The sequence below is a fragment of the Plectropomus leopardus genome, chromosome 1 (genome assembly GCF_008729295.1).
Source record: "Plectropomus leopardus isolate mb chromosome 1, YSFRI_Pleo_2.0, whole genome shotgun sequence".
Classification (NCBI taxonomy): domain Eukaryota; kingdom Metazoa; phylum Chordata; class Actinopteri; order Perciformes; family Serranidae; genus Plectropomus; species Plectropomus leopardus.
The window spans coordinates 11,770,761-11,796,769 of record NC_056463.1 but is presented as its reverse complement, the minus strand read 5'-3'; the positions used below and the strand labels follow the sequence as shown (position 1 = coordinate 11,796,769).

General features: G+C 40.5%; 2 protein-coding genes and 1 long non-coding RNA gene across 4 annotated transcripts in view; 1 reads left to right on the top strand and 2 right to left on the bottom strand.

The window, feature by feature from the left end:
- Positions 1-3,671, bottom strand: part of LOC121947548 — a 4,768-nt gene extending 1,097 nt beyond the window's left edge. Inside the window, exons 1-2 of the long non-coding RNA XR_006106084.1 lie at positions 3,587-3,671; positions 3,049-3,154 (exon numbers count right to left, since the gene is read on the bottom strand). This is a non-coding gene — a long non-coding RNA (uncharacterized LOC121947548). The remainder of the gene's footprint in view (positions 1-3,048; positions 3,155-3,586) is intronic.
- Positions 1-9,343, top strand: part of LOC121947544 — a 12,696-nt gene extending 3,353 nt beyond the window's left edge. Inside the window, 4 exon segments of the mRNA XM_042492633.1 lie at positions 59-784; positions 2,780-2,937; positions 3,028-3,145; positions 3,560-9,343. Coding sequence (XP_042348567.1) covers positions 59-784; positions 2,780-2,937; positions 3,028-3,145; positions 3,560-3,945 — 1,388 coding nt within the window. The 3' untranslated portion in view covers positions 3,946-9,343.
- On the bottom strand, positions 8,070-26,009 carry tpp2 (tripeptidyl peptidase 2). 2 transcript variants are annotated; one of them, XM_042492587.1, is made up of 29 exons: positions 25,794-26,009; positions 24,528-24,656; positions 24,224-24,319; positions 23,860-23,964; positions 23,593-23,717; positions 23,308-23,471; positions 22,975-23,129; positions 22,804-22,880; positions 22,580-22,707; positions 21,589-21,837; positions 21,366-21,481; positions 21,071-21,242; positions 20,817-20,974; positions 20,619-20,695; positions 20,421-20,527; positions 19,058-19,212; positions 18,758-18,874; positions 18,557-18,657; positions 18,375-18,471; positions 18,147-18,284; positions 17,085-17,329; positions 16,515-16,593; positions 14,103-14,141; positions 12,225-12,376; positions 12,027-12,123; positions 11,765-11,895; positions 11,262-11,511; positions 10,211-10,330; positions 8,070-10,023 (listed from the first exon to the last, which is right to left on the bottom strand). In XM_042492587.1, the coding sequence occupies exons 1-29, from the start codon at positions 25,956-25,958 to the stop codon at positions 9,934-9,936; spliced, it is 3,834 nt and encodes a 1,277-aa protein (XP_042348521.1). In that variant the 5' UTR covers positions 25,959-26,009; the 3' UTR covers positions 8,070-9,933. The 2 variants fall into 2 exon arrangements, with proteins under 2 accessions (XP_042348521.1, XP_042348527.1); XM_042492593.1 differs by lacking the exon at positions 14,103-14,141.

The following is a 26,009-nucleotide window of genomic DNA, read 5'->3' as shown; positions in this document are numbered from 1 at the left end:
CATGAAAGAAAACAAACATGAAGCATGAAAACAAACATGAACGTCTCACTGTCCTCAGGTGCCTGGGTGACGTCCACAGACCTCCCAGAGGAGCTTAACAACCTGAGAGCCAACCTGTTCAGAAACACCAGGGGGAAATGCAAATATACACCACAGGTGGCAGCTCTGTCCTGGGGCTACGACCTGGAGCACACCTACCCTACGTCCGTCTACCGGTACGACTACGTGCTGGCAACTGATGTGGTCTACCATCATGACTATCTGGACGAGCTCCTGGTCACCATGAAGCATTTCTGCAAACCGGGAACGGCAGTGATCTGGGCCAACAAGGTGAGGTTTGAGACTGATCTGACCTTCACTGAGAACTTTAAAAAGGCTTTTCACACGAGTCTGTTGGCTGAAGATGCAGAGATGAAGATCTTCATGGCGACGTGTAGAGAACAAGTCAAGGGAGAAGGTGATCTGGAAATTCAAGATCTGCTGAGAGAGGAGGAAGAAGGAAGGGAGGAAGAGACAGAGAGCAAAGACGAGCTTGTAGAGGAGAAACACAAACATGTTGAACTTCACCTCGTCAGTTTAGAAAAAAGGAAAGAAAACAATGTAACAGAAGAACCTCAGGTGTCAGAGCCTGAAAGAGGTGAAGATAAGGAAGAAAAAGAAAAGTATAATGGAGAGGAAGAGATGGAGCAGATGATGGTCCACAAAGATGACGACTATAAAGAGGATGAGGAGGATAAACCAGATTCAAGTTGTAGCAGCAGAGCCAGTGATGAAGACGTCACAGGTGAGTCTGAACAACAACACATGAATATCAAACATATCTGTTAAATCAATCTACAATCAAAACTTCCTTCTGTTTAAAGGGTCAGTTCACCCAAATTACAAACAGGAATCTCACTTTCTTATACTAATGTAGACAGTTTTACTTTTGTTTGCTCAGGTTTTAGATATCTGCCTCAATAGCATAGGAACCTTTTTTTTTTGGAACAAAATAGTTCGAATGAAAACAGTTTGTGGATTATTTAGAGTAATGGGAAAACTGATTCAGAAAAGAGTTATTGAATTTTTTGCAATGCAGACCACTGTTTAGAAATCAACAAAAGCTGGCCTTTTAATGAGAGTTTGGGATATTTCCAGTTCTTTGTAGCAACAAAAGCAGGTATTTTTTTAACAAAACATGGTGAAATTTTTTGGCTGTGTTGCAACCAAAGTTAACATATTTTTATGTGACGTGGGGAAATTTGAACATGTTTTTTTTTGCAACTGCAAGTATTTTTTTGTGACAAGTATGTACATTTTCAGCTGCTTTTCCTGCAATAAAAGGAGGCGGGGTTTTTTTTGAGAGATTGTGACATTTCGAGCCAGTTTATTTCAAACAACAGGAGACATTTCCATCCAGGTTAGTTGTGAAAAAATTGGTATTTTTTATCAACATGTCTGGACATTTTCAGCTGCTTTTATTGCAGCTAAAGAAGGTACTTTTTAACCTAGTCTCAGGACATTTCTAGCTGTTTGTTGTGACATAAGCAGGTATTTTAAGCCAAAACGTATTTTTCTACCCCTAACCAAATGGGGTTTTTTTTTGCCTAAACCTAGCCACACATTAACCACAGCATTGTCACAACATACAATTAAAATGTTAAGAAACATTCGGTTTCAACATATCTGCATACATATGAAACATACAAATGTAACATATCCACTTATGCAGAAATGTACAATGCGATTATTCTGCCAATTACGGCTGTTGGTCCAGACCATAGACTGCATTCATATAAAGTCTATATGCTCCAGACTGAAATATCTTAACCATAGACTTTATAGAGTTTATGATAGGATTTTGCACAATCATCGTGCCCAGGTAATGAATCCTAATAACTTTGGTGATCCCCTGACTTAAACTCCAGGACCAGCATACGGTTGACATTTATGGTTTTGAGTGAAGCGTCTATAAAAAGTTGGTTCAGACATGAATCCCTCCTCACATTATATTGTCTTTGGAGCAGCTCCAGACTTTATACTTTGTGACATCACTAGTTTGCAACTTACTTCTCAGGTTTCTTGCTCTGAGAGGAGGTAGCTCATGTTCACAAATACTGGCTGAACTTTCTGAGGCCATTGAAATAACATATTGTAATTCTAATTTAGGAGGTGTTTCCCTCTGAGGTTATTTAAAAAGAAAGAGTGGAGGGGGAGGTCAGCAATGAAAGCAGTGCATGAATGTGTGCTGCAGCGGTGCTGCAGTGCAGAGAAACAGACAGTTATACAGAGTGGATGCCGGCTGCAGAAGAGGAGAGACAGAGTGAGCGCATGGACCACCTTTTATAGCCTGGAAAGCCCAGGTGAACTACATCAAGCCAACGACCCTCACAGTATGTCCGTCAGCTGACTGCTGAGATTAGTCAGGACGACCTCCTGAACATTGGGAGGGGCATCTTGTGTTTTGGCAGCTTTCTCTTAAGTGAACAAACAGCTTTGGGACTTTAATATATCTAGCAAGATCAGCAGCAAGAGTAACATTTGAGACGTGGTAAAACCAAAATGTGGTGAAACCAGGAAGTAGTTAGGCCAAAACTATTACCAGCTGCCGTCAGTGAAACCAGAGGCGCTGATGCACTCCGGTGTAAAATGTCTGAACTTATAAGGAGGAGAAGCAAGGAATCGTTATTTCACATCCAACATGATGTGAGTCTTTTTATGTGCATCATATCAAACTACTGACTCATCACTTTCTGGAAACTCACTTCTGTTAAAGTTTGGATCCTCCCTTTCTTCACAGATCAGGCGTACATCCAAACAGCTGAACAGCAGGACAGGACAGCAGCCTGGATTCCCAGCATTAAAAACTACTTTGGTAAAGATGTCTACTATTACGCAGGGCACGAGATTGTCATTCACGAGTCCATAGACTCCTTTGGAGCAGTGATGTGGCCGGCAGTGAGTACCACAGAAAACACTAAATGTATACATGATTAAAGTTTCCCACTATTTTCTTGAGAAGCGTAAGAGATATGTATCTTTTTGCAGGCGTTGGCTCTTTGCTCCTACCTGGAAAACAACAGGAAGAGGGTGAACCTGCAGGGAAAGGAGGTGCTGGAGCTGGGTGCAGGAACTGGACTGGTAACCATTGTGGCCAGTCTGCTGGGTGAGTAGTCTCCAATAACATGCACATGAGCACAAACACAAAAATCACAATCAATCATAGTTATGAAAAGTTTGAAAAGAGTTAGTCACCATGATATAATGCACAAACTTTGAAACAGAACACAAAGTATAAGTAAGTAAGGGCTGGGAATCATTTAACCCTTATGTCATCTTAAGGGTCAAAAATGACCCGCTGCTATGTTTAACAGCCTAGAAAACCCCCTGAATGATCTTTTCTCACCTTGAAATTCGATGACTATTCCTAGAATGACCCCAACATGTGAAAAAGTGAAACACTGCAGTACCTACTTTAGCAATAACCTTTAGCAAAAACTCCTCAACAAAGGTCACCACTAGTCTTTTTACTGTTATTGTAGTTTCGTAAATGACAGGCTTCCTGTTTCTGCATCCTCAGGAGCTTCAGTCACAGCCACAGACTTACCTGACGTGTTGGGTAACCTCCGGTCCAACGTGATGAGGAACACCAGGGGACGATGCAAATACACACCTCAGGTGGAGGCTCTGTCCTGGGGCCACGACCTGGAGCGTAAGTACCCTCCGTCCCTTTACCGGTACGACTATGTGCTCGCTGCTGATGTGGTCTACCATCACGACTACCTGGACGAGCTCCTGGTCACCATGAAGCACTTTTGCAAACGAGGAACGACGGTGATCTGGGCCAACAAGGTGAGGTTTGAGACTGATCTGACCTTCACTGAGAACTTTAAAAAGGCTTTTCACACGAGTCTGCTGGCTGAAGATGCAGAGATGAAGATCTTCATGGGAACGTTCAAACACTGAGAGACAGAAAAGATATGGAAGGATTATTCAATGGCCCCAACCAGACCAGGGGCCTCTGAGTATCTGTTAAAAGTGACTAATTAATATTGCTCTTTAGGAGGTCAGTATCTGCCACTTTTGACTTTTACCCTGTTTAATTTTTTAATACAGCAGCAGTACAATAGCTCAGCTTTAAGAAAATTGATCCTACATCACAGCTTTCCTTTGAATTCCTATATTTTGTGTATTCATTTGTAAAATATCAGTGAGGAGTCTGGATCTGTAGTAGCAGGATTTGTGGTGAAGTTTTTCCATAGCTACTCCTTACGTCAAGCATGAACAAAATACTGAATTTTAACCATCATCAGAACTGTAGAGTTATGATTAACCCTAAAAAAAATTCTTTAAAGATAAGAACAACCACATTTCTCTACTGGACTGATGCGATGTAGAAATGAGGGTCTTTACCAGTGAGCGCTCAGGGGCCCATTGTGTTATTATGCACTCAGCACTTTTTAAACCTGTCAACACAAAAAATAGTAAGAAGGGCAGCACAACATCAGCTCTAGTTTAGTTCTTATCTGGACACTCTGATACCATATTTATGACTTTATGAAACATCATAATTAGCCTGAAAAAGTCAAATGAGAATAGTTTCAAGGATAGTTCATTAGAATCTAATCAAATATATCTCAGCACTCAAACGATCTTTACAGTAGTTTCGTAAGGAACAAATGCCAAACGTTTGGTGGCTGAGCCTCTCAAATGTGCTGATTTTTATTGTCATATATGATAGCAACCTGACAGTCATTACATTTTGTACAGCTGTGGGACAAAATGAGCAATTTGACTTTATCACATTTTTAATGAGAAATTCAGGGCGTTTCACTATTCTATATATCTCAACATGAATGTGAATGAGCCGGCGACTAGCAGCAGGCGTTGCTTACTTCATAAGCTGCGCTAAACAATTGCAAAAGTGCTGACATAGCTAATGGTGTAACTCAGGGAAGGCTGGGTGCTACACTTCTGCGACAACGCTGTCTCAATATCAGATTCTACTGCCGTATGAGTGGCGTGCAAAGCGACAGTAATGAACTAGCCACTAACATGCACTCGTACCCAGACCGGCTTTTCCCAACAAACCACAGAGAAGCTCAGATTACAACAGACACACAGGTAGCGTGAGTTTAGTCTCTGCCACCATATCTTCACATAGCAAATACTTGTAGGTTGCTGAATTATCGAAGCTCTGAATGTTGCATACACAACCTTTAAAGACAAAAACGATGATCAGTTAATTGAGAGAATTATTGTTAGTGGCAGCCTTTTCTCTGTATTTCTCTCTGTTCTTTTCACAGTCATGAAATGTCCTGTTTTTGCTGGCATATGAATTGTAATATTTTTTAAACATTTCTATTGTTTAATACAGTAAAATGACAATGGAACAAAACCCCTTTATTCCTTAAATTCTTTCCTTTTTTTCTTGTCTGGCTATTTAAACTGTAGAGGGCACTAAAAAGAGTGAAATTGTTCACTTAAAAAAACCAAAATAAAAAATGAAATTTGCACCCTGTTAACGTATGTAAAAGTGATGACCAGAGCACATTTGAATTCTTCCAAATCATTTTATTCAGTGTCGGTTTCCTTGTTTGTGACTTAATTCCACGTGACCACAAAATAGTGTGACGGAAGCTCCGGTCTTTCCCACTTCATTGAGGAAGAATGGGTATAAAATAATACTAAGAGCATACAACCTTATCTTGTAACATTCTGTAAAATATTGGCATTTACTAGATTTTATGACTACAAATATAAACACTCCACATCCAGAAGAAGCATTTCTGAAGTCTTTCCTGACACCAGCAGAGTGAGAGCAACAGATACAGAGACGTCTGTTTGGTGCCAGAAATGGACGGTACAGTCCTGTGGTGAAAGTTAAGGCCATTTTTGGAGAGACTGTCATTGGCAAACGCGTACTGTTGACAGCTGAACCCTGAACGCAACATCCGCCTGAACAAAAACCCCAAACACAGGAAAAAGGAGAAAAAGGACAAAGAAGAATAAAACAAAAGATGCTAAATGTAAAGACGATGAGCTCTAATACAGTTAAACCCAAACGACTCCAGTCGAGTAGAGCCCTGTGTGTTTGTAGAGGCCTCTGCAGAAGGTGAATATGAGTCACAGCTAAAAACAGAAAAACAAGGCATCTTCACCCCTGGGTCAACATGGGCTGTGACCACTGATTCGCTGTTTGCACAATCCTATAAAAGATTGTTTACTCCCAGGAGGAAAAAAAGGCCTCGGCTTGAAAGCAGCTGCTTTTACACTTAGGCATGCACCTTCTGCTTGTGAGAGGAGGTAAAACATAATTTAGAGACGTGATATGTAGACCACTGGTCCTCACACAGGGTGTTAAAGGGATAAGTCTTTTTCCTTCTTCTATTCGTTATTACTATGTCCAATTGTACAATTTTCAGCCTTGTTTTCTTTGACAGTTAAACCAGCTTAACATGGGGGAGATCATTCTTTGATTAAACTGAAATACTACAAACTGTAACAGGAAGCCACTTTTTTACAGGTCTACAAGTTAGAAAGGTTGAGACTGATAAATATAAAAAGTGAATCTGTAGTTTTTATCTTCAGCATTCTCCTCTCTTGCAGTGGTTTGTGAAAACAAACAGCAGCATGATTCAGGTGAGGCATTTTAAAGGACAATACCAGTGTTTTTGCACATTTTTGTGAACCAAATTTTTTTTAAACCATTTATAAATGCATGCAGTGCAGTTTTATGTTCAACAGATTGATGCATTTTTTCCTAGTTCTGTATAGTCATCATTTTGCATTAATTTCCATATACATGAAAAGAATGGTTGACCTTTCAGGCTTGTTCAAAGAGTAACTACTACTGCACATGTGAAAAAAAAACGTATAAAGCCATTTGTAGCTCCACAGGGATCTGTACCAAGTCTGATAAACTGTCTTTGTGAGTTGGGGCTTCACAAGTCAAAAAAATAAATAAATAAAAGAAGCACCAGATGTCTGTGGTGCTGCCACATCGATTTTGTTCTTTTACTTTTGAAAAACTGCTTATCATGAAATCTGCAATACTACAGGAGTGCAATGCTAAATTATAAAATAAAGTCAAAGTGAACATCAAGTCTGCATTGATTTTTGTCAAAGTTGCATTATCTTTGCAGAGTAAAGCATTAAAGACTTAACATGAATGTGCAATTACTCTGCGTAGGTCTTTTTCACAGAGTACATTTTGACTTGTCACAGAAGGAAACACAAAGGTGTAAATAAATAAATGAATGATGGCTTACTTCCATTTGGCTCCTTTGATTTCAGGATCCAGGTATTGTGCATGCTGGCTCAGCGTCTCTCTCACTGAAGCACTTGAACTAAACAGAGCCATTGTTATCATTATTGGCAACACCTGTGCTTTTCCTACAAGTCAAAATGTTCGCTGTGAGAAAGGCCCATCGCTAAACTGCAAGGCTGCAATTCTGATTAAAGTGAAAATAAAGTTTTTTACTTCAACTTATCATTATGAAGTAAATGCTGCTTGCACACTGTAAAATAAAGACACTATCTGTGTTAAGATTGGTTTCTTCTAAGCCTTCCTTTCACTGTGCAATTCTGTCTGCCACTGGGAAAATTACAGCTAGATTCAAAGCACAAAGGAGGAGCATTTTATCTCCAGTTACCTAAAAAGAGTATCAATGCAAGTTATTTTCTTTGTGGTTACTGTCCCCAGTGGTGGAAAAGGCTGATGGTGGAACAACCGGAGTTTCTGTGGAAATTATGGTAACTGTTTGGCTCTGAGGAAAACAAAAAGCAAGCCGGTTGTCTTTGTGAACAATAATACCACTTAGAAACGCCATGGCAGGGACGCTGAGAAGTTAACTGTTTCCACATTAAAGGAAAATTCTTTCAAATCTGAGGTACATCTATGACATTTAATATTCATGACTAAACAAGCACTAATCAAAATTAAGTTTTGGAAAATGTTATTTATCATTTATTACCAGTTTAAAAAATTCAGCTAACCTGCTTCGTCTGGACTGTGAGGGTGCTGTTTAGTCAGTCGATTTTAATAGACAGTCGCAGCATCAACATACAACCCCAAAACTGTCATTGCCTTTTGACTGAAATATTGTTTAATCCTGATTAGTGCTCAGAAATAATGTGCCGTACAACCTCAACTCACTGAGACTGCACAAACCGAAATAAGTGTTGATATAGAACCACAGTTTTACCATATTTAAACATGAGTACATTAAAGGCCCTTACACATTTCTCAGACTTGGTGTTCACCATTGAGGTCTTTCTTTATATTCTATTGAAATGAAACAGTTGCCTAGAAAAATCTATTAAAAAATAACATCATATGCAAAAAGATTAGCTGTTGTAAAGTTCTTTCGATTTATCAGATAAAAATACAAAACCACTGGCACGGTCCTTTAAAGTAAATAAAAGTATAGAAGAAAACATAAATCATGCTTAACCCTCTCTAGTTGGCTCTCGTTTCAGTTCTATAGGGAGAAAATGTTCACGTACACACAATATGCTCACAAGTGACACTTAAAGTCGTTCACAAACACACACTCATGAAAAGAACAACAGTGGATCATCGTCATAATCTTGTTTGGGATTAAAAATCTTTCAAATTGAAACACACTAAAATCTGCTTCCAAATAAAACTGCTCTTCCTTACATCCTAAAAGACATGCATATATGCAAAATACATCAATTCGAATAATATTTGTATTATATACCTATTGCATCTTAATATCTTTTATGTTATGTGTGTATGTACATTTTATGACACTGTGTACAAACGCAGCATTTTTAAATGCTGCAGAGAGACGTCTAATACTGCGCGAACATTTTACAATGAAAACTGAACATCCTTCCACTGCCCACGACTGCATCTGGTATGTAAGTGAGGTCTGTTGAGATGGTCGTCAAATGTGCTGCATGGGTAACTGCAGTATGAGGCGGGTGGCCAACACCTCTGGAGGTAAGCAGAAGCCGAGCAAGTGTGTATGTGGCTTACTATTACCTGACAAATCACTGACGGCCTGCATACAGTGTAGGACACGTCATACTGCAGATACCAGCTTTTTAGCAACATTTGACACCAAAGGCTGATGATGGGTGAAATGACCGCAATGTTGGCTGACACTACTGATTCTGCAGCCTCGCACTGGTTTTCATCCCATCAGAAAAAGGTAAGGTACATGTAGGAAGGCACCTCAATACTGTTTTGTGTTCTGCGTACACGAGTCAGAGCCTCAAACGACAGACAAACCCGGCCTGGCTGGAACAATCATAAAAACAAAGAGAAAAAGATATTAAGTTCTGTCTCCTTTTTTAATTTAGGGATCAGGCAGACTCTGCGTGCCTTCGGGTGTCCGAACATCGTGCAGCAGCAAGTCCTCCTGTCTTCTCACCGAAGCATCATGACAGTTTTTTTTTTTTAAGTGAGTAGATGGGGCCACAGTTTGTTTTTCAAAGACTTGGGATGCATTGAATCCCTGGAGTGAGCACTGGCCATTTTAGAGTATTTACAGGATAGAAGGACGTTATTTTTGTGATATGGAGTCTGTACAGCTGAGGGTGAGTGGAGATGTGAAAGCGTCCAAATTTGTAGATGACACCAAAATAAAGGACAACACCCAGCTAAGAAAGCAGTGAGCTGCAGTCAGCGAGCCTTGGCAAAAGTCTGAATCATTTTAAAATTTAAACTTGTTTTCTGTTGGCGGCATTCAAATGAACCATCGTGTTCATTTAAAGACGAACACGATCCCTTCTCATCTTTGAAGGTGTCGAGTGCCTCAAACTGCTCACACTAAGCATCGTCCTCCATGTTGGTGTCCACCTACATCGAAATTTGAAAAACCAGATGCATAGACCATGTGACCCTGAGGGACATGATATCGAAGTTACCATGTAATGAACCACGTACGGCCATGCTGCTCATGCATGCATGTGCGTCTGTGCCTAGAATGGAGTGTATTCTGCAGGGTACATGACGGGGAGCCAGTTCTCACTGAAGGTGGCGCAGTGTGTCCATCGGAGGTGTCGCATGAGCTGGAACACAAAAAAATAAACAGAAAGTGATTCCAAGGGAATGAAACTGACATTCAGATACATTTGTTTAATCATAAACATATTTTTAAAAAATTATTCTGCTCAGTTTCTGCAGAGTGCGCTGTAGAAAATATCTAGTACACATCTTATTAAATGAAACAGATATCAGCCGTCGCTGGTCTTATACCTGGATGCAGTTCTTCATGTTGTCTTTGCTGGGCTTCTCCTCCAGCATCTTTGAGGCGTATTTTAAGGCTCGGCCATACATCTTGTTCACGAGAGCGTGTTTGTATGAAAACATCAACACCTGCACAGTGAAACGGACAAAAGACAAACAAAATTAGCTTAACGTTTACCAGATTAAAGCAAAGCAGCTAGCTTTAAGGAAACACACACTGCATCCACACAAATTCAGTTTCCAGGCAGAAACCAGAGAAAAGCACATTTTTTGGGTACAACCTTCCAAAAGTGTAAAAAACAGTGAAAAAAAATATCACAGGTAAGAGAGTGACAACACAAGGAACAGTGTCGAACACTATATGTGATAAAGACTTTTGATGGTCTTACAGATATGAAATGGATTTAAGCTATCTATCCAATTTTTCTTGTAATTTAGTGAATACGTTTCCAGGAACTTTCTTTTCTCAACTACTGAAGAGAAAAATCATTATGCAGAGCTTCTGTTTGTATCAGTGAATATTTGAGTTTGTGTTGATTGTTGTGTGTTGTAACGTGTTTAGTCTTACCGACCGTAATGTTACGGATGTTTATTTTTGTAATCTAGTTTATGAAATATTGTTGATAAAAATAATGGAAACCCCAGGAAGAGTAGTTACTCACATCTTCACAGAGACATGGTTAACCCCTACCATCCTGGATCAAGCTGTTGCACTGGATGGGCGGACCTTGTTGGGTGCCGTAAAGACACAAGACTTTGATGCAAATTCAAATAAATGCACTGCAGGAGTTGTATGATGCCCAAACAACAAGATGGAATCTTCATAGTAGCTTCTGTTTTTAATAAACTCATCTTTCAACTCTAAAGATGTAGCAGGATCAAAGACAAATCTAATTTCGTTTTTTTAACTTTGTTTAAAAAATTACTAATATAGCTACCTTCGGCCATTTAATACAGAAGCTAATGGGGATGCTAATAAAGAAACAAATTATATGTCCCGTGATATACATTCTGTACTTTTTAATTCCTGCATGAAACAGGAGATGATCTTTTTGTTCACCTTGGAGTCAGTTAGCTCCGCCCACTTCTGCACCTCCCAAAACGTATCCGCCAGGGCTTTAACCACGTTGTGCACGGTGTCGTCAGAACTGCTGGCCACCTGTTCTCCAACTTCCTCCTCTGCAGATTGTCCTGTGGAGACAGCACCAGCGCCGTCCTGCGGCGCCGGGGGCAGCAGGAGCTGGTCGGCGAGAGCGGAGCCCTTTCTGCACAGAGCGTCCAGCAGAGACGACTTTTGCTTCTCCATGTCACTAAAGAACAGACATTGAAATGCATGGTATGTCAAACAGTCTCTAGAGGTGGATAATTCAACTTTTTCCCTTGGTCTAGTGTTTAAAAAGTAAACAAAAATCTCTATTAACTGCAATACTTGTAGAATCGCAGGACTTAAAAATGGCTAGAATACACATCCAAGTATCCTGAAACTAGCAGACACAGTCACCCCATTACACAGTCACTTTTATTGTATTTCTGTTACTGATAATATTCTTCAGTGTGACATACGTCTTGATTGAGGCGGCATCAGGGCGAGGGTCTGTCTTCATGGTGAGGTAAACCGCCAAGGCCGTCTGGTCGATGTGGGAGATGACAATGTCGGCTGCTGACGCCACCTCCCTGAGACGTTTTACACGCTCCTGAACACAAATGGAAGGAAAAAAGTATGACTGTGAGCAGAGCCAATATCTGGAGCAAGTCAATTAATTTCTCCTGGGATTAAATCCCGTCAAAGCTTCCACCATTTCCTCTTGCAGCTGTGTACCGTTACCTTTTCAGAGTCCAGCTGGTGCAGTCTTTGCACATGTAGCGGGAGGTAATCTTGGTAGTTCTCCCTCAGTTCATCATAGATGGAGCTGGAGTCCAATCTGAACAGCAAAAACAGAGCATGACAAATGGTTTAATAAAAATGAGGAAAAGTTAGCAGTGGAAATGCTGAGCAAAAAAACAGAAGTGTAACTGTGCACACTTTGTCATCCACTGAATCTTTAAGTCTCTCATGGCTTCTGCAAACTCCTCCTTCATGTCTTTCTCTTTGTCTGCTTCCTTGTCCTTCTCCTTCCCTCCGTTCTTTGTTTTGTTGGGAGCGGGAATTAAGTGGTAGATGACTGAAACGATATCCTGTGTGAACACAAAAAAAACATAGTTTAGTCAAAAACTAATAACTGACACATTCAATAAAATCCATGACCTCTTTTACTACTCTGAATCAGCATCCCAAACTCTCACCCTTCTCTTACTAAAATCATGTCCTAAGACGCCAAACTCCTTCTGATGATCTCTAATTTAAATCAAATTTAACAAATGCTTTTTAATACCCCGTGACACAAGGTCAAAATAATACTCATTATCACTTGATGTTGATAATTATTAGTAATTTTACTGACCACCAGAAAACTTGAACTACTCTAAAACAAAATAAATGCCTGCTGCATATTTCAAATAGGCTTGGGTGGTATCACAACAATATAGTACATCAGAGTATTTGCTCCTCAGCAGGCTCCTTCAGAGGCTATGAATTAAAATAGAGTGAAAGTTGAAAGAAACAGTTTGGATGTATTACCAAGAAGCTTTTTTTATGAGAGAAGGCATTACATTAGCCACAAAGACTGGCTGTAGGTACTGTGACTTCACCCCTTGTTTTGTGCGATTTCGTTTTGAGGGCTAAAATTCGTCATTTTGGCTGTCACCATCTTGTTTTTTTGGAGCCAGAAGTGACCATATTTGGACAAGAGGGTGGTGCTGTGAAGGAGCAAGGGGTGGATCTGACTGGAAGCGGCGGACACTACCCGCAGACAGCCTGTCACTCAAAGCGGCCCCGCCCTTAATTACGGGTAACTTTCAATCTTAATTTAAAAAAAATGGATGAGTTATATAAAATTCACCCATAGGCCCCAGGAATTTAACATGAGTGTTGAAATTATTATATAGGGACCAAAATGGGTTTTTTTGTACCAGGCAGTAAACACGTTTATCTCTGCTGTAAAGTGCATTTGTGCATTTTAACGTGGGGGTCTATGGAGGTTAAGTGGCTTCTGGAGCCAAATTGCAGTTTTTTGCACTCCTGTGTTGACTGCAATTTCCACCCACTGAGGTTGTCACTTGTCAGCCCACACATCACACTAGCTGAGTGTGCTTTATTAAATTCTGACTGGGCTCATAGTTTGTATTAGTTGTTACTGGTTCCATGTTTGTTTGGTTTTGTTATGGTAATGAAACTTTATAAATGTAACATTAACTTCACAATCCAATCTATAAGACCTGTAAAAAGGATATTTAAGACATTTTAAGGCCTAAAATTCAGATTATTGGATTTGAGATGTTTTTGAGATTTGCCGACTAGCAGCAGAGAGCAAAAAAGTGGGTATAAACTGCATATTTTTGCATCTAACTCAGTGAATTCAGAGACTATATTGATTGTTGGAACACAAAATAAGCCGTTTTTTGTGAATTTTATTTAGTTTCTGTCAAGGTTAAATGGCGTGTGTTTTACAATGAGTAACAAGGCAGTTGAGCTAGTCTTGGTTCAGTGAGAGAAACTGGGATTCTAAAGGTGTACTGTTGTATTTCTCTGTTTAATAAGGACAACAGGTCTAACTATATTTCCTTTCTTGACTGTGATTGAGTTTAAAAAACAAAAAAGCTAAGAGAGCTCGCGAGCTGTAGAGAACATGGTATGAAAAACAGATACCACCCAAGCCTAATTTAAATCTAGCAATAATGACATGCTTCGACATAATTAATACAAATATAACAAATTCCATCTGAAGGTAAGGAATAAGCCATTTCCTGATGGTAGGAGAGCAGTGGACGCTCTGTTGCACAGTGTTTCTAGCTCATCCAGTACCTTTTTAAACTTTCCTTGTCGTTTTGCAGAGGCCTGCCCCTGGTGGTCAGAATAACACACAGTAAGGAAGAGACAACACAAACACACCAAAAAGGATTCTCTCTGTCTTCATGTTTTGTTTTGACTTTCATACTCACTCAGAGATTCAGAGTCTAATCCACCTACCTTTCACACTCAAATAAACAGTGGTGTAATCCTTGTTGCTGAAAAGTTCAGATTTCTATATTGTGTTAATATCTTACAGATCTGATTGACTTGTTCTTCTTACATCTGCTCTGCCACAAGAGTTAAGCACTGCATCATCACACAGAACTGAAAACTGCAGTAAAATATTAAGCGCGTTCACAGTGAATCTTGATATAAACAGATGCAATGCAATGTGGAACAATATGAAAAACATTGAAAAAAATATGCATTTGTAAATGGGTGCAGGAAGATCTTCGCATTGGAGCCACTGAGTTCAGCCAAAGACACACGAAAGCTGTGCAGACAAAGTATTCAGATGTGTGTATGTGTGTGTATGATGAAACAGCCCTTTGGTGGTGTAAGAAGGAGCACCTGCAGCCCACAGAGATAGTGAAAATAAGCTCCAGAAATTAAACGTTTGCCAGTGTACAGCACATATCACAGTATATATGGCCAATATATTTTTTTATTCCCTTTAAAATATATTTCACTCATCTTTTTGCACATGTTCCTCTGAGTGGGCTCAACAGAAAGCAGTAAGTAGCACATACTAGCTGTGCTGACTGTGTAAAAATCTTTTTTCTCTTGTGCAGTTTTTTGGACAACACGTAAATAATTAGGGCTGAGTATTTTGTAGCACAAAATATTGAATATTGTTCAAGTACAGGAGGCGAATCAGATTTGTAATCTCATTCACTCAATATCTCATCAGACTGTTTGTCAATTAAATCAAAATTTTGCCCCTTTTTGGCTGCTTTATTTTCGGCTTGTGTTAATACATTTAACATTTCAGAACTTATGTTGTATGTAAAAAAAATATACATATTATTAGATACATTGTTTCTTTGTAAATGACAAAGATTACTCAGTTTTTAAACAAATTTAATACTTGTTCATTGCGTCAGTCAGTGTAATAAGGAATATCCATGCAAGTACAACCGTCTGCGAAACGTACTTGCTCTGGACGAAGGAAAGGCTAAAGCATGATGGGAGAGGGAAATTAACCTGCCGGTCTGTGTGATTCAGTATCAATTTCTCCTTCATTGTTGTTGTTGTTCAACAATGTGACGGTTGGTCTTTGTGTTATTTGCTCCAATCCCCATCCACTGTGATTGGGCAGCTGGGTAAAAAGTGAAAGTGACGAGCGCCTGCAGCATTTTACTAAAAGTTGAATAGTTTTCAACTTTTGGCGACCAGTAAAAAATGGCAAATGTGCAGTGCTCAGCGCAGAGTATATGCTCTGTGCCTGATCGCAGTAGCAGAGTGAAAGTACGCGGCCTCCCATGAAAAAGCAACAACAAAAAAACATGAATATGGCAGTTGTTTGCCACCCACTGTGGTTGGCTTTTCAATGTATTGCAAGATTGAGGTTACTGCAACAGCCTTATAAAGATGAATAATTTAAGTACTGGTGCGCAAACTGAGGCATCATATCTGCACTAATATTTAAAAATGGCAGTTAATACACAGCCTTAGAAAACATAGAGCACATTACCTGAGGCAAACACATTTTAGAAAGATTTCTTTCTATCATTACCATTTTATTTATTTATTTTGTTTTGCATTTTCAAATTGTCCCTGAAGGCCCAAAGTAAAAACTAAAGCTCAGAGGCTGCAGACTGGCAGACAGACTGATCGCTATTTTAACCCGATCATGTTTGCAACTAAAAATATTCTTACTAATCTGCAATCTAATGAGCCAACAGTCAGATCCAGCGTGTCCAGATCTGACAGAGGTGACTGCAGAAGCAACATATAACTGTGTTTTTGGACTGACAGCAGAAGCACAAGCAAAGTCGATGAGTGAGAAAAAGAAAAAAAAAAGGCATGCATTGACCAAAAGGACAGCAACCAAACCAATTTAAGAAGCAGCACACCAGACTCCGATCAGTCTGAAAGTGATGACAGACAAACTGTGCCAAACCTTACAAAGGGAAAAGCAATAAGCATCAGAGCAGTGGTCATCACCCCTGATCCTCAGGACCATGAGTACTTTTGGGCATCACAGATTTAATGAGTGAATCTCAGATTTTCATCATTTTTTAGATTAACCTAAAGTATAAGCAGACTGGCCATCATAACCACATATTATTCTGCTGTGTAGTTTGTTTTAAGTTCAACAATGTGAAAAACTCTTTGATTTGAAGTCCCATGACTTTAGATGCCGAGGGGCAGGACTGATGACTGCTCTCAAGGACAGAAGGTGAAAAAAATACAGTCACTTACTGCTTTCTTGCCATACTCGCTCTTGGGAACAACCAGGGAGCCTGAAAGATAGCATCCTGGACTCGTCCCCTTTGGGATCCTGAAAAGAAAGGAAAAACAGGGGCAGAAAGACAGTGATAGAAAGAACAAAGACAGGAACATAAAACTAAATCTGACATCACAATAACATAACGAACATTGAAATATTTATTCATATAAGCCTTTTTCTGACCACAGGTGCACTTATATAAGAGGTGTTCTCAAGTCTGAGCGTCCACCCTCGACTACTTTGAGGTTGAAAGTCAACAAGAGATGAAAAATGCCCTTTTAACCATTTCAAATCATGTGTCTAGCCATGTTGTACACCTACAGTATGTAGCCATATATGCCAAAAAACTACAAAAATAATATAATATAAAAATATATAATATCAAAACATCCACCTATTATGCAACTTTTAGCCACACAGAGCTACTAATCAAGTTTAGCTGACTGACTCTTAAAAAAGTAAGGCTTTTTGTTTTTTTGCACGTTAAGTCTTTCTCTAAGATCGTACAATACAAATTAAAAGTTCCTCCCAAGCTAACTCACTTGTCGTCTGGCAGGGCTGTTATGTAAAAGGGCTGGGTGGCACCCGGGCACAAGGTGATAGAGTTCGCCTTCTTCTTAGCCATGAGGGCAGCACGGTGCGACTCGTATACATCAAGACTGAGTGTGGTGGACAGACGGTGTGACACCACAAACGGTAGGTCCTTGAGGCGCTCTAGCTCGCTGGACTGCTCGTGGCGGACCTGCAGACGCACAGTGTAGTCTCCCTTTTCCAGCTTCAGAGAATACTGGAGGAATAAAACAGACATGGGGCATGTGTTAGCTTATGGCTTGCACACCACCAGGTTTTCCTTTGATCTACAATCATTCTTTCTGAAAAATCTATCAACTACAGATACAAATGAACATCTAGGATACAAAACAGCATGCGATCTTTAGGTCAAAATGTATGCATTTTTTTATTTTAAATGGCAAAACATTCAACAAAAGTGATACAAGTGCTCTGACACTCCTGCTCGGACCTTGTTTAGATTTTGGAGCATCAAATAATGAACTAACAACCAATGCCGTGAGTTTTTATAACTCAGCTTAAAACTAGTCGAAAGTGTTAAAAAGGAATTAAACACATTGTTTTTTAAATGGAACAGCTAAGGAGTGAGCCATCTCACTTCCTTCCCATCTCTATCAGGATTTGTACAGGTGCAGTGCTAATCGAGCAGTCGTGAGAAAATGTCAGTAAAGACAAAGTTCATGAGCTGAAGTACATGCCAGCATTTCAATTATTCTGGAAACAGGAGATTAGCTGGGTGGCGTTAGAGGATGTGGGCAAAATTTCAGTACTGTATTGTGCAGTTTGCTGCAAGTTTGAGAGCAAGGCGGATAAAACAAGGTCATTTTATTATGACAGTTGACTGGTTTTTGTTGTTATCTGATAACCACTGATAAATAAAAGAATTTGTATAGTGGCAAGTAAAAATTTGCTTTGGGCAAGTAAGTTTCTGACCCACGAGATGTACAGAAAGCCAATGAGGACATCTGTCATATACAAACATTTTGCTTAAAAAGTGACCTTTTCCTAAAACACTGCTAATTCTCTAAGCGTACCTGGTGTGGGTAGGCATCCCCTGAGCCCAGCAGTCTCTTGTTTTGATCAAACAGCATCCAGAGCTGACTGTCAAACTCAGACTCATACAGAAGCTCACACAGCATGGGACAGCTGGGGGTGACCTCTCCGCTCTTAGGCTGAGGACAAAGCACAAGAAGATCATACACACAGATAAAAACAAGAAAAAAAAAATCTCTCATATAAAGTGCTGACCGTGTTGGCAGTACCTGGTGAAAGCTGTAGGTGAGGACAATCTCATAGAGTTGTCTGTTGTTCGGCAAAACGTCCCTCAGTCCCAGAGCCTTTATCTTAGAACTTAAGGGCCTAAAGCAACATTATGGGTGTGAAACAATGAACTGCACAGATGTGAAACAATAAAATACACGTGTGTGTGTGTGTGTGCCGTTACCTAAGAGGCTGAACCCACGACTTGAGGGTAATAGTGGGGGACACCTCCTCGTACCTCAGAGGCGACGACACGTCAAAACTCGTCACTCCCTCTGAGGCGTGCTGGGTAGAGACAAAGAGAGTCACAAAAATAGAACTGATAGGGTCTGAATTGCAGCTTACTTGTCAGCGTTTCTCATCTGTAAGTTTTCTCTCCTCTTACTATGTGCAGGGGTGAAGGGGAAATGTTGAGTCCGTGGAACGAGATGTTGTAGTCCACTGTGACGTCACCCAGGCTCGCCCACCAGCGTGCAATGCACAACTCTACTACCCTTCCTGACTGGACAGGAGACAAAAAAAAAACCATGAAATTAGTCCACTGTTATATGTATACAGCTTTGAAATTAAGTAGGTACTTATGGAGTTTTTCTTTTTCTTTTTTAGCATACTGGTATATTTACAGAGTGACTTGTGTGCAATATCCCAGGTAAATAAATCCATATTATGAATGAAATTTATGTACCAGCACAGGGAAAGCCTCTGTTAGCGAGCCTCTTTCCAACAGTGAAGAGAACTTGTAGAATTCATTCGCTCTGTACGCTCTCTGTTTGACCAGGTGCACCGCATGGAGAACAAACTTCGACGACACATCTCCTGAATGAGAGGTCAGCGTGATCTCTGCAGGAGAGAGATGTGGACAGAGAGGTAAGAAACAGAAAAACAAGGAGAGGAAAGAATACAGATGATAACGAGAAGAGAAATAGAGTTAAAGATTGCATTAGGAGTATGGACCAGAGGTTGTGTTATGCCCAGCTCAGACCAAAGATTTGCGACGAGATGAGCCGGTTTTAAAACGTTGCAGAGTAAAGTGGAAGTGGTGCAAACTAGCTGGTCTAAGCTCAATTCAAGCTGACTGATGGTGTCATCTGTAACTCAGCTTGTAAAATTGTCACGGCTAGTTTTGGAATAAAAGGCCTGTCACTTCTTTCAACGGCCAGTCCTCTTCTAGTGATTCAGCTGGCCAAGTCAGAACGACAACAGAAAGCATGTTTGTTTACTGTTTGTCGTGACATACTTATAACAAGCATGTGGTTAAGTTGTGGCTTATTTAAAAAGGTCATGTAGCCACTGTTCCTACCATGGCAAGTTTACATATATGAGTCAACTGTGACTATGAAAATTAAACTGTCCTTTGCTGCCCTTTCATCCTTCCTGGTTTAACATTTAACCACAGACTGAGAAAAAATAATTTAATTCACTGTGCCACTCAAAGGCTACCACAAGCAGCTACTTTTAAGGTGGCATGTTTTCTTGCGTGCAGTGGCGGAGATGAACAGACTGTGCAAGGAAACCTCAGACACTCAGCTGCTATGATATTTTGCAATGACATGTAGCGATACAGCCTAATGCGATGGCCAGCAAGACAATAAGGGCCTGCAAGTGAGATCATAAACAAGACTAGACATTTTATAATAAATAAGCACACACCACTTACTGGACAGGGGTGTAAAATACTTAGAAGTTACAGTAGATCACCTTCAAAATTTGCCATAATGCATTAAATCAATTTCATAATGACAGTCTCGACAGTCGACAGTCATAAAGGCAGGTGGAGCATGGGAGGAACAACCAACACTACCACTGATGGATGCAGCGTAAACGTTTTTTTAAAACTCAAGAATAGAGGTTTCAAACAAGCGTAACCGAAGGGCCAAAATGGTCCTAATTTACCGGTACAGACTGGTGTTGAGCCCCACAGAGAACCAACTTAACAAATACATGAGATCAAACGTGAAAGCAAAATACAATGCAATTTACTAAAGCTGAATGCTGGATAAATAAAAATGGAAATGTGAGGTACTTTCTCAAGCACATGCTTTACAGACCTGCCCAGGAGGCTCCCTGAGGAACAGTGATGAAGTGGCGTCTGATTTGTCCTGGTCTGAAGTGGACGTCTGTGAAACTCACCTCCTGATTCCGACTGTCTGTCACTCTGTCAGATTGAAGAGAGAGAGCTGTCAGACACACACAAACACACAAACTCTGACAGAAAAACAAAATCCCAACATGATGTAAGAACTTACTTGGTGGGGACAATAACTGTGATTGGAACTCTGAATAGGGGGCCACAGGTCGGTGCTGATGTATCATACCCACACACCTAATAAGGGGGAGGTAGGGCAACAAACAACAGAAAAAAAAAACATGCATTAACAATGACCAGATTAATATTAATGGACACCAAAACAAAGTCCATCTTGTCTTCAAACTCTAATTCCTACCTCTGTGTAGTGCACACCCTCTCTCAGTCCCACAGGATCGATGCGGACATTGACATGACGACACTGGTTCATCAGCTCTAGATGGGAGGGGCACTGGACCCACGGGGCGGCACACGTGAGCGCCAAGTGTAGCTGCAAGGAGATTCGCTCGGAGTTTCCTGTGGTGGACGTCAGAAGAAGAAAAATGGTGTAAAAGATTAAAAAAGTACGTGATGATTGTATGTGATGATTGTGCTACTAAGTATGAACAATACCTGTGTTCTCCGGGAAGATGGGTTCAATTCCTACTCCGTGATCTGAAGGTGCAAGAACGTGGGCTGGGTCCCTGAGGTAGATGCCTCTCTGTGATCCCACAGTTACTTGGAAGCCTAGGTGGCTTGTGGGTAAAGAGGCGTGTTGAATGAGGTAGTCTAATGCCTTGTCCACCTGAGAGGAACAAAGAGAGCAGATTACTGGATGGCACACAGAAACAATATAAAACTGAAAGAACATGCTGTTACAACAGACAGAAAAGAAAGGTATCCCCTACACCAGCTATGCTATAATTACCTGGATTATTCCATGGCCCTGCGCAAACACCTCGATGTCATCAACCTTCAGAGCTGTGTGCTCCAGCGCCCTCCTCACCGCAGGAACAGAGGGAGGGATCCCACTCTGCTTTAGTCCTGTGATCACATTAAATCACACACTAGTATCACATTTGCATTCATGCACACTTTCATACATGCATGATATTCCCACATCTTGTATCAGTCCATGACTCTGAACACACCTGAGAGGATTAGTGCGATGCCTCCACAGGCATTAGGGGATGACATAGATGTGCCGTTCATCAGCTGGGTGCCACGAAGAGTCCAGTTGGGTACGGACGCAATGGCACCGCCAGGCGCACTGATGCTGACCCCCAGGGCCCCGTCTGTGCTGGGGCCTCTGGACGACCAGGTGTACTGATTAGGAGGCAGCTTCTCCCTCAGGGAATACTCTGCCACCATCATGTCCGGGGTCACATATGCTCCAACTCCTACGGCGAGAAGGAAGCGGGAATTCAGATGATTTCATTGATAACATACTGCAAATACTGCAACATCATAATCATTACAAACAATTCCTAAAGCCGAAGTGTTTCCACCTTTCCTGCTGTGAATAATAAAAATGATCCAGCCATCTTGACTAACACAAGTAGTTATTAACCTTTAACTTACACACTATACTGTTAAAAGTCTAGCATGTAGGATTTAGTGGCATCTTGCACTAAGGTTTCAGATTGCAACAGGAACTTTTCTCATGTGCCAAGTGTGAGCTTTGTTACAGCACCAGAAACGAAAACATAATGTATACAATTTCTGCTAATATACCCCTTTAAATCCTAAACACAGGACCTTAAATATATCTATCTGTCTCTACAGTTTACAGACTTGCTTTATCTGCTCTTTAAAAAATGAGATGTGATTATATATTTTTGTTGTGAATAAAGCCATAATTCTGAATATTATATTGCACTTGTGTCCATATATCCCCCCACACCCAACACACTGGACCTTTTACTGTAGCACATGTTTTGATGATCCTGTGTGATAATGGCTACATGTATCTGTTTTCCAGAAAATGTTGGTGTTAGAACATTGTACATATTTAATTTGTTTTTGCTATATTGTTTTTTTTACATTCTTTAGATTAAATGCAATCTAAAGATGTAGACTTGAAGGACAAGCACTTGATTGGAAGTTTAATTAAAAAAACTCAAGTAATCAGCCTAAATGTACCTATGACACTGCTGGTGGTTCCCCCCGGGCAGCCGACTGTGGAGAGGCATGGGCCGTTGTTTCCTGCACTTGACACAAATATTACATTGTGCTTCTGCACAGCCTCTGTGATCACCTCACAAATCCTCCTGAGAGACAAAGTGACATAAATCAGTGACATAAATCAGTGACAGTGTGCAACCAAAACAAACTGATATAATCACACCCACTGTTAAAATACTTACCCTGTATTGGGCCAGTGGGTGGCTTCCCCATAGCTATAGTTAACCAGGTCACACTTGTAGTTGATGACTTCAATCATCTTTGAGAGACAAGGGACAGGAAAAATTAAATGATGGAAAAAATGAAAGACAGAGTAGGCAAATTGTTAATCTAAATTTGTCAAGGCAATATACCGCGCGGATGAGTCCTGTGCCTGTTTCCATGGTGCTTAGGCGGGTGTCTCCAATCTTCACAGCCAGGATTTGGGCACCAGGGGCCACACCATTGCGCTCGGGCTCTTCTGGGAAGTAACCTGCTGCAATGCTTGCCACGTGTGTCCCATGAGCCCCTTTAAAAGCACACAAGCAAATTAGACTGGAGAATACACTTTGACAGATTATGCAGCCTTAACCTGTGAACCTGCTATGACTGACTGTTACACTGAGCATATTCTTGTGTTAACTGACTGAATCAAATGAAGGCTTCATTCCAGAGAAGATGGATGAGGTGCTTTGAAGAGATCTCACCTCCACTCGTGACGATGCAGAGTGTGTTTCCTTCATCGTAAATATTAACAGAGTAGTTAAGCATTTCAGCATTTCCTAATGTGGCATACTCTTGTGACTCTTTGTAGGAGCTCAGCACAGTGCACTGGGACAGCTCTCCACTTTCTGAAGTGTCGACCACAGCCCTAAAGAAAACAAACAAGACATTGTGAGGGATAAAAATAATACCGGTAAGCACTAGAAGATAGTGAAAATGAAAGGTTAAAAAAGATATGTATTAAGACCAGAAAAGTTAGTATGGCTTGCCTCCATGTGACTCCATCGTGCCAAAGCACACAATCATATACAGGACCAGGATCACTGTACTTCTTTTCTAGTGATGCCAGCAGCTCTGACTGGCTCTGCAGCTCTTCTTTCTGCAACTTCTCTACCTATAGATGGGGAGCAGAGGAAGGGATAGGTGTGAGAGTGACAGCAGAAAGAAATTGGATTAGGAAACACCACATTACTGTGGCTAGCAACTACACAGGAACACTGATGAGTATACAAAGACCTTAAATTTGTAGATCTGACCTGTGAGGGTGTTGGATGAGAGAGGTCAAACTCTTCTGTCTTGCGAGACACCTCTGCTAGTGCTGCTCGGTGTGGTGGGTCCCACAACTTCTCCTTTCGCTCTTTCTAGTGGACAATAACCACAAAAGTGTCTTTAAAACATACACAGAGAATTGCAAGCCAACAAATTTCCATTCAAGTTATCAACAGAGTTCTGACAATATGCATCAAATTAAACTAGTCTGGAATAAATCTCTAAAGCTTTTGTTTGGGTTATCTTTCCTGTGCATATGTCAACAGAGCACTAAGCTCTGTGCTTGACCGTAGTTTTGCAAAAATCAAACCCATGACAGATCTAGCACAGCAATATTCCATGTCTTCCTACCTGTATTCTTTCTTTGAGAGCCTTAGGGAAGAACTCATAGCCATTTTTAACTCCAATGCGATACTTCCCTGATGGATTGACCCAGGCAGGAGGGATCTGGAGGACATAAAAAGACACAGGGTAAGACAAATGTGAAGAAAATTTCATAGTGTAGGTCTGTTAATCTAGTAAAGTCTAGTCAGATTATCAAAAAATGTGCAGATGAAAGAAAATATTTCAGATGTAGGGCAAAACCTGTGATGGAATATTCCCCCGTAACAGCTGTTATTCATTCTTTTTTTTAGGTTTTGGGACGTCAACTGACCTTAAGTGTTCGACCAGAGAGGCCAGTGACTGTCCCATCTTTAGGTTCTGCCACTGTGGTCATGTTCACGTCACCGCTGCCTGTTGTATCAATGATGTCGACAATCTTTGGCTTCCCCTCAGTTGTGACCTAAAGAAGCAGTAATGAAGAAATCAATCACCAATCAATGAGGAAATTAAGGGAAAAAAATGATGTACATAGTTAGTAACAATCCTGACCAGGGAGGACTGTGGACATTTTAACTTCAATCTGAGTAACATAAAAACCACCACACCATGAGTTAATGATACTTTCAAACATAAACTACAAACCCATCTTCTTAGTCTTGCTTTTATGTAGAATTTTACTATCATTCTGTTTTTTTCTTGTTTCTTTAATATCCATTTTTAAGATCCATTTTTGCTGATTTCATATGTAGTTCTTGTTTTTGTTTCTTCAAACAAACTGTAAAGCACTTTGACTTGCATTTGATTTGCTTAAATGAAAACAAAGCAGCGTATTTAAATAAAATTTGATTGATTGATTGGTTAAATAAACTTGCAATGCCTTGCAACAGCAATCAGTCCCTTTTACACATTTGTTTACACACATTACAGGGATCAGATTCAGACTGCGTTCTTTAAAAGCACGACTGAAATAAGGTGACATGTGGTTAAAAATGGTTGAACTTAAGTTAGTATAAATGTCTGTCATATAACATAGTCACATATTTAAAACTGCATGAAAAGTGACAGCTCTGAGTTAACTCTTTGTAGCTAGCTAACATTAAATAAGCTAACGTTAAATTCCGGTGTGACTTGACAGTAAACATGTAGTTACGGTTAACTTAACTTACTTACTTACTTACTAATTATACTCAAATGTTTTTGCTACTACTTAACAGGTCGACACAACCAAAGCGTATTTAGCCAAACCAACTGAGAGGACAAACTGTACTAAAGAGACTGAAGGAAAACTGAAGCAGACAGCTGTTAGCTGCCAGGCTAACATGCTAGCAAGTAACTAGCTAACGTTAGTCACTTATAAGTTAACCAGTCTGGCACCGAAACACAATTTGGTAGCAGGAGAAAATACTTGCTGCCAAATCCTTTGAGTTAATTTGGTTGTCATATAAATGTCACAGTTATTGTGTGTATCTATCGATGCTTGTAGTGTAGCTAGTTTAGCCGTTATGTCACTTGTTAATGTGAATGAGTCGGGCCTTTAGCTTCGCTAGCTCACAGCAGCTAGCTCCTAGCTAACAGTGAGACAGCCGGTAAGGTTTACCTGCATGCCGGGGGCCCCGGGATCCACGCCGGTGTCGAGGATAGCGATGAGCACTCCTCGGCCATCGTACTCGGGGAACCTGGTGAGATAAGACGCGGCGCCAGTTTCTTTTTTGGGGAGCAGCCCGTGGAAGGGGAACGGTTCTTCGGTAGAATGGGCAGCCATGATCAAAAGAGCGACAATGAAAACAAAGCAGCGAAATGGGGAAGAGAGCAA

Bases quoted from the DNA above. Each gene is read 5' to 3' on its own strand.
- tpp2 (XM_042492587.1), bottom strand. From the start codon at position 25,958: ATGGCTGCCCATTCTACCGAAGAACCGTTCCCCTTCCACGGGCTGCTC. The intron at 23,965-24,223 runs GTAGGAAGACAT...ATTGTCCACTAG, and splicing joins CTCTCAAAGAAAGAATACAG to AAAGAGCGAAAGGAGAAGTT. The intron at 23,472-23,592 runs GCAAGCCATACT...TGTTTTCTTTAG, and splicing joins CACGATGGAGTCACATGGAG to GGCTGTGGTCGACACTTCAG.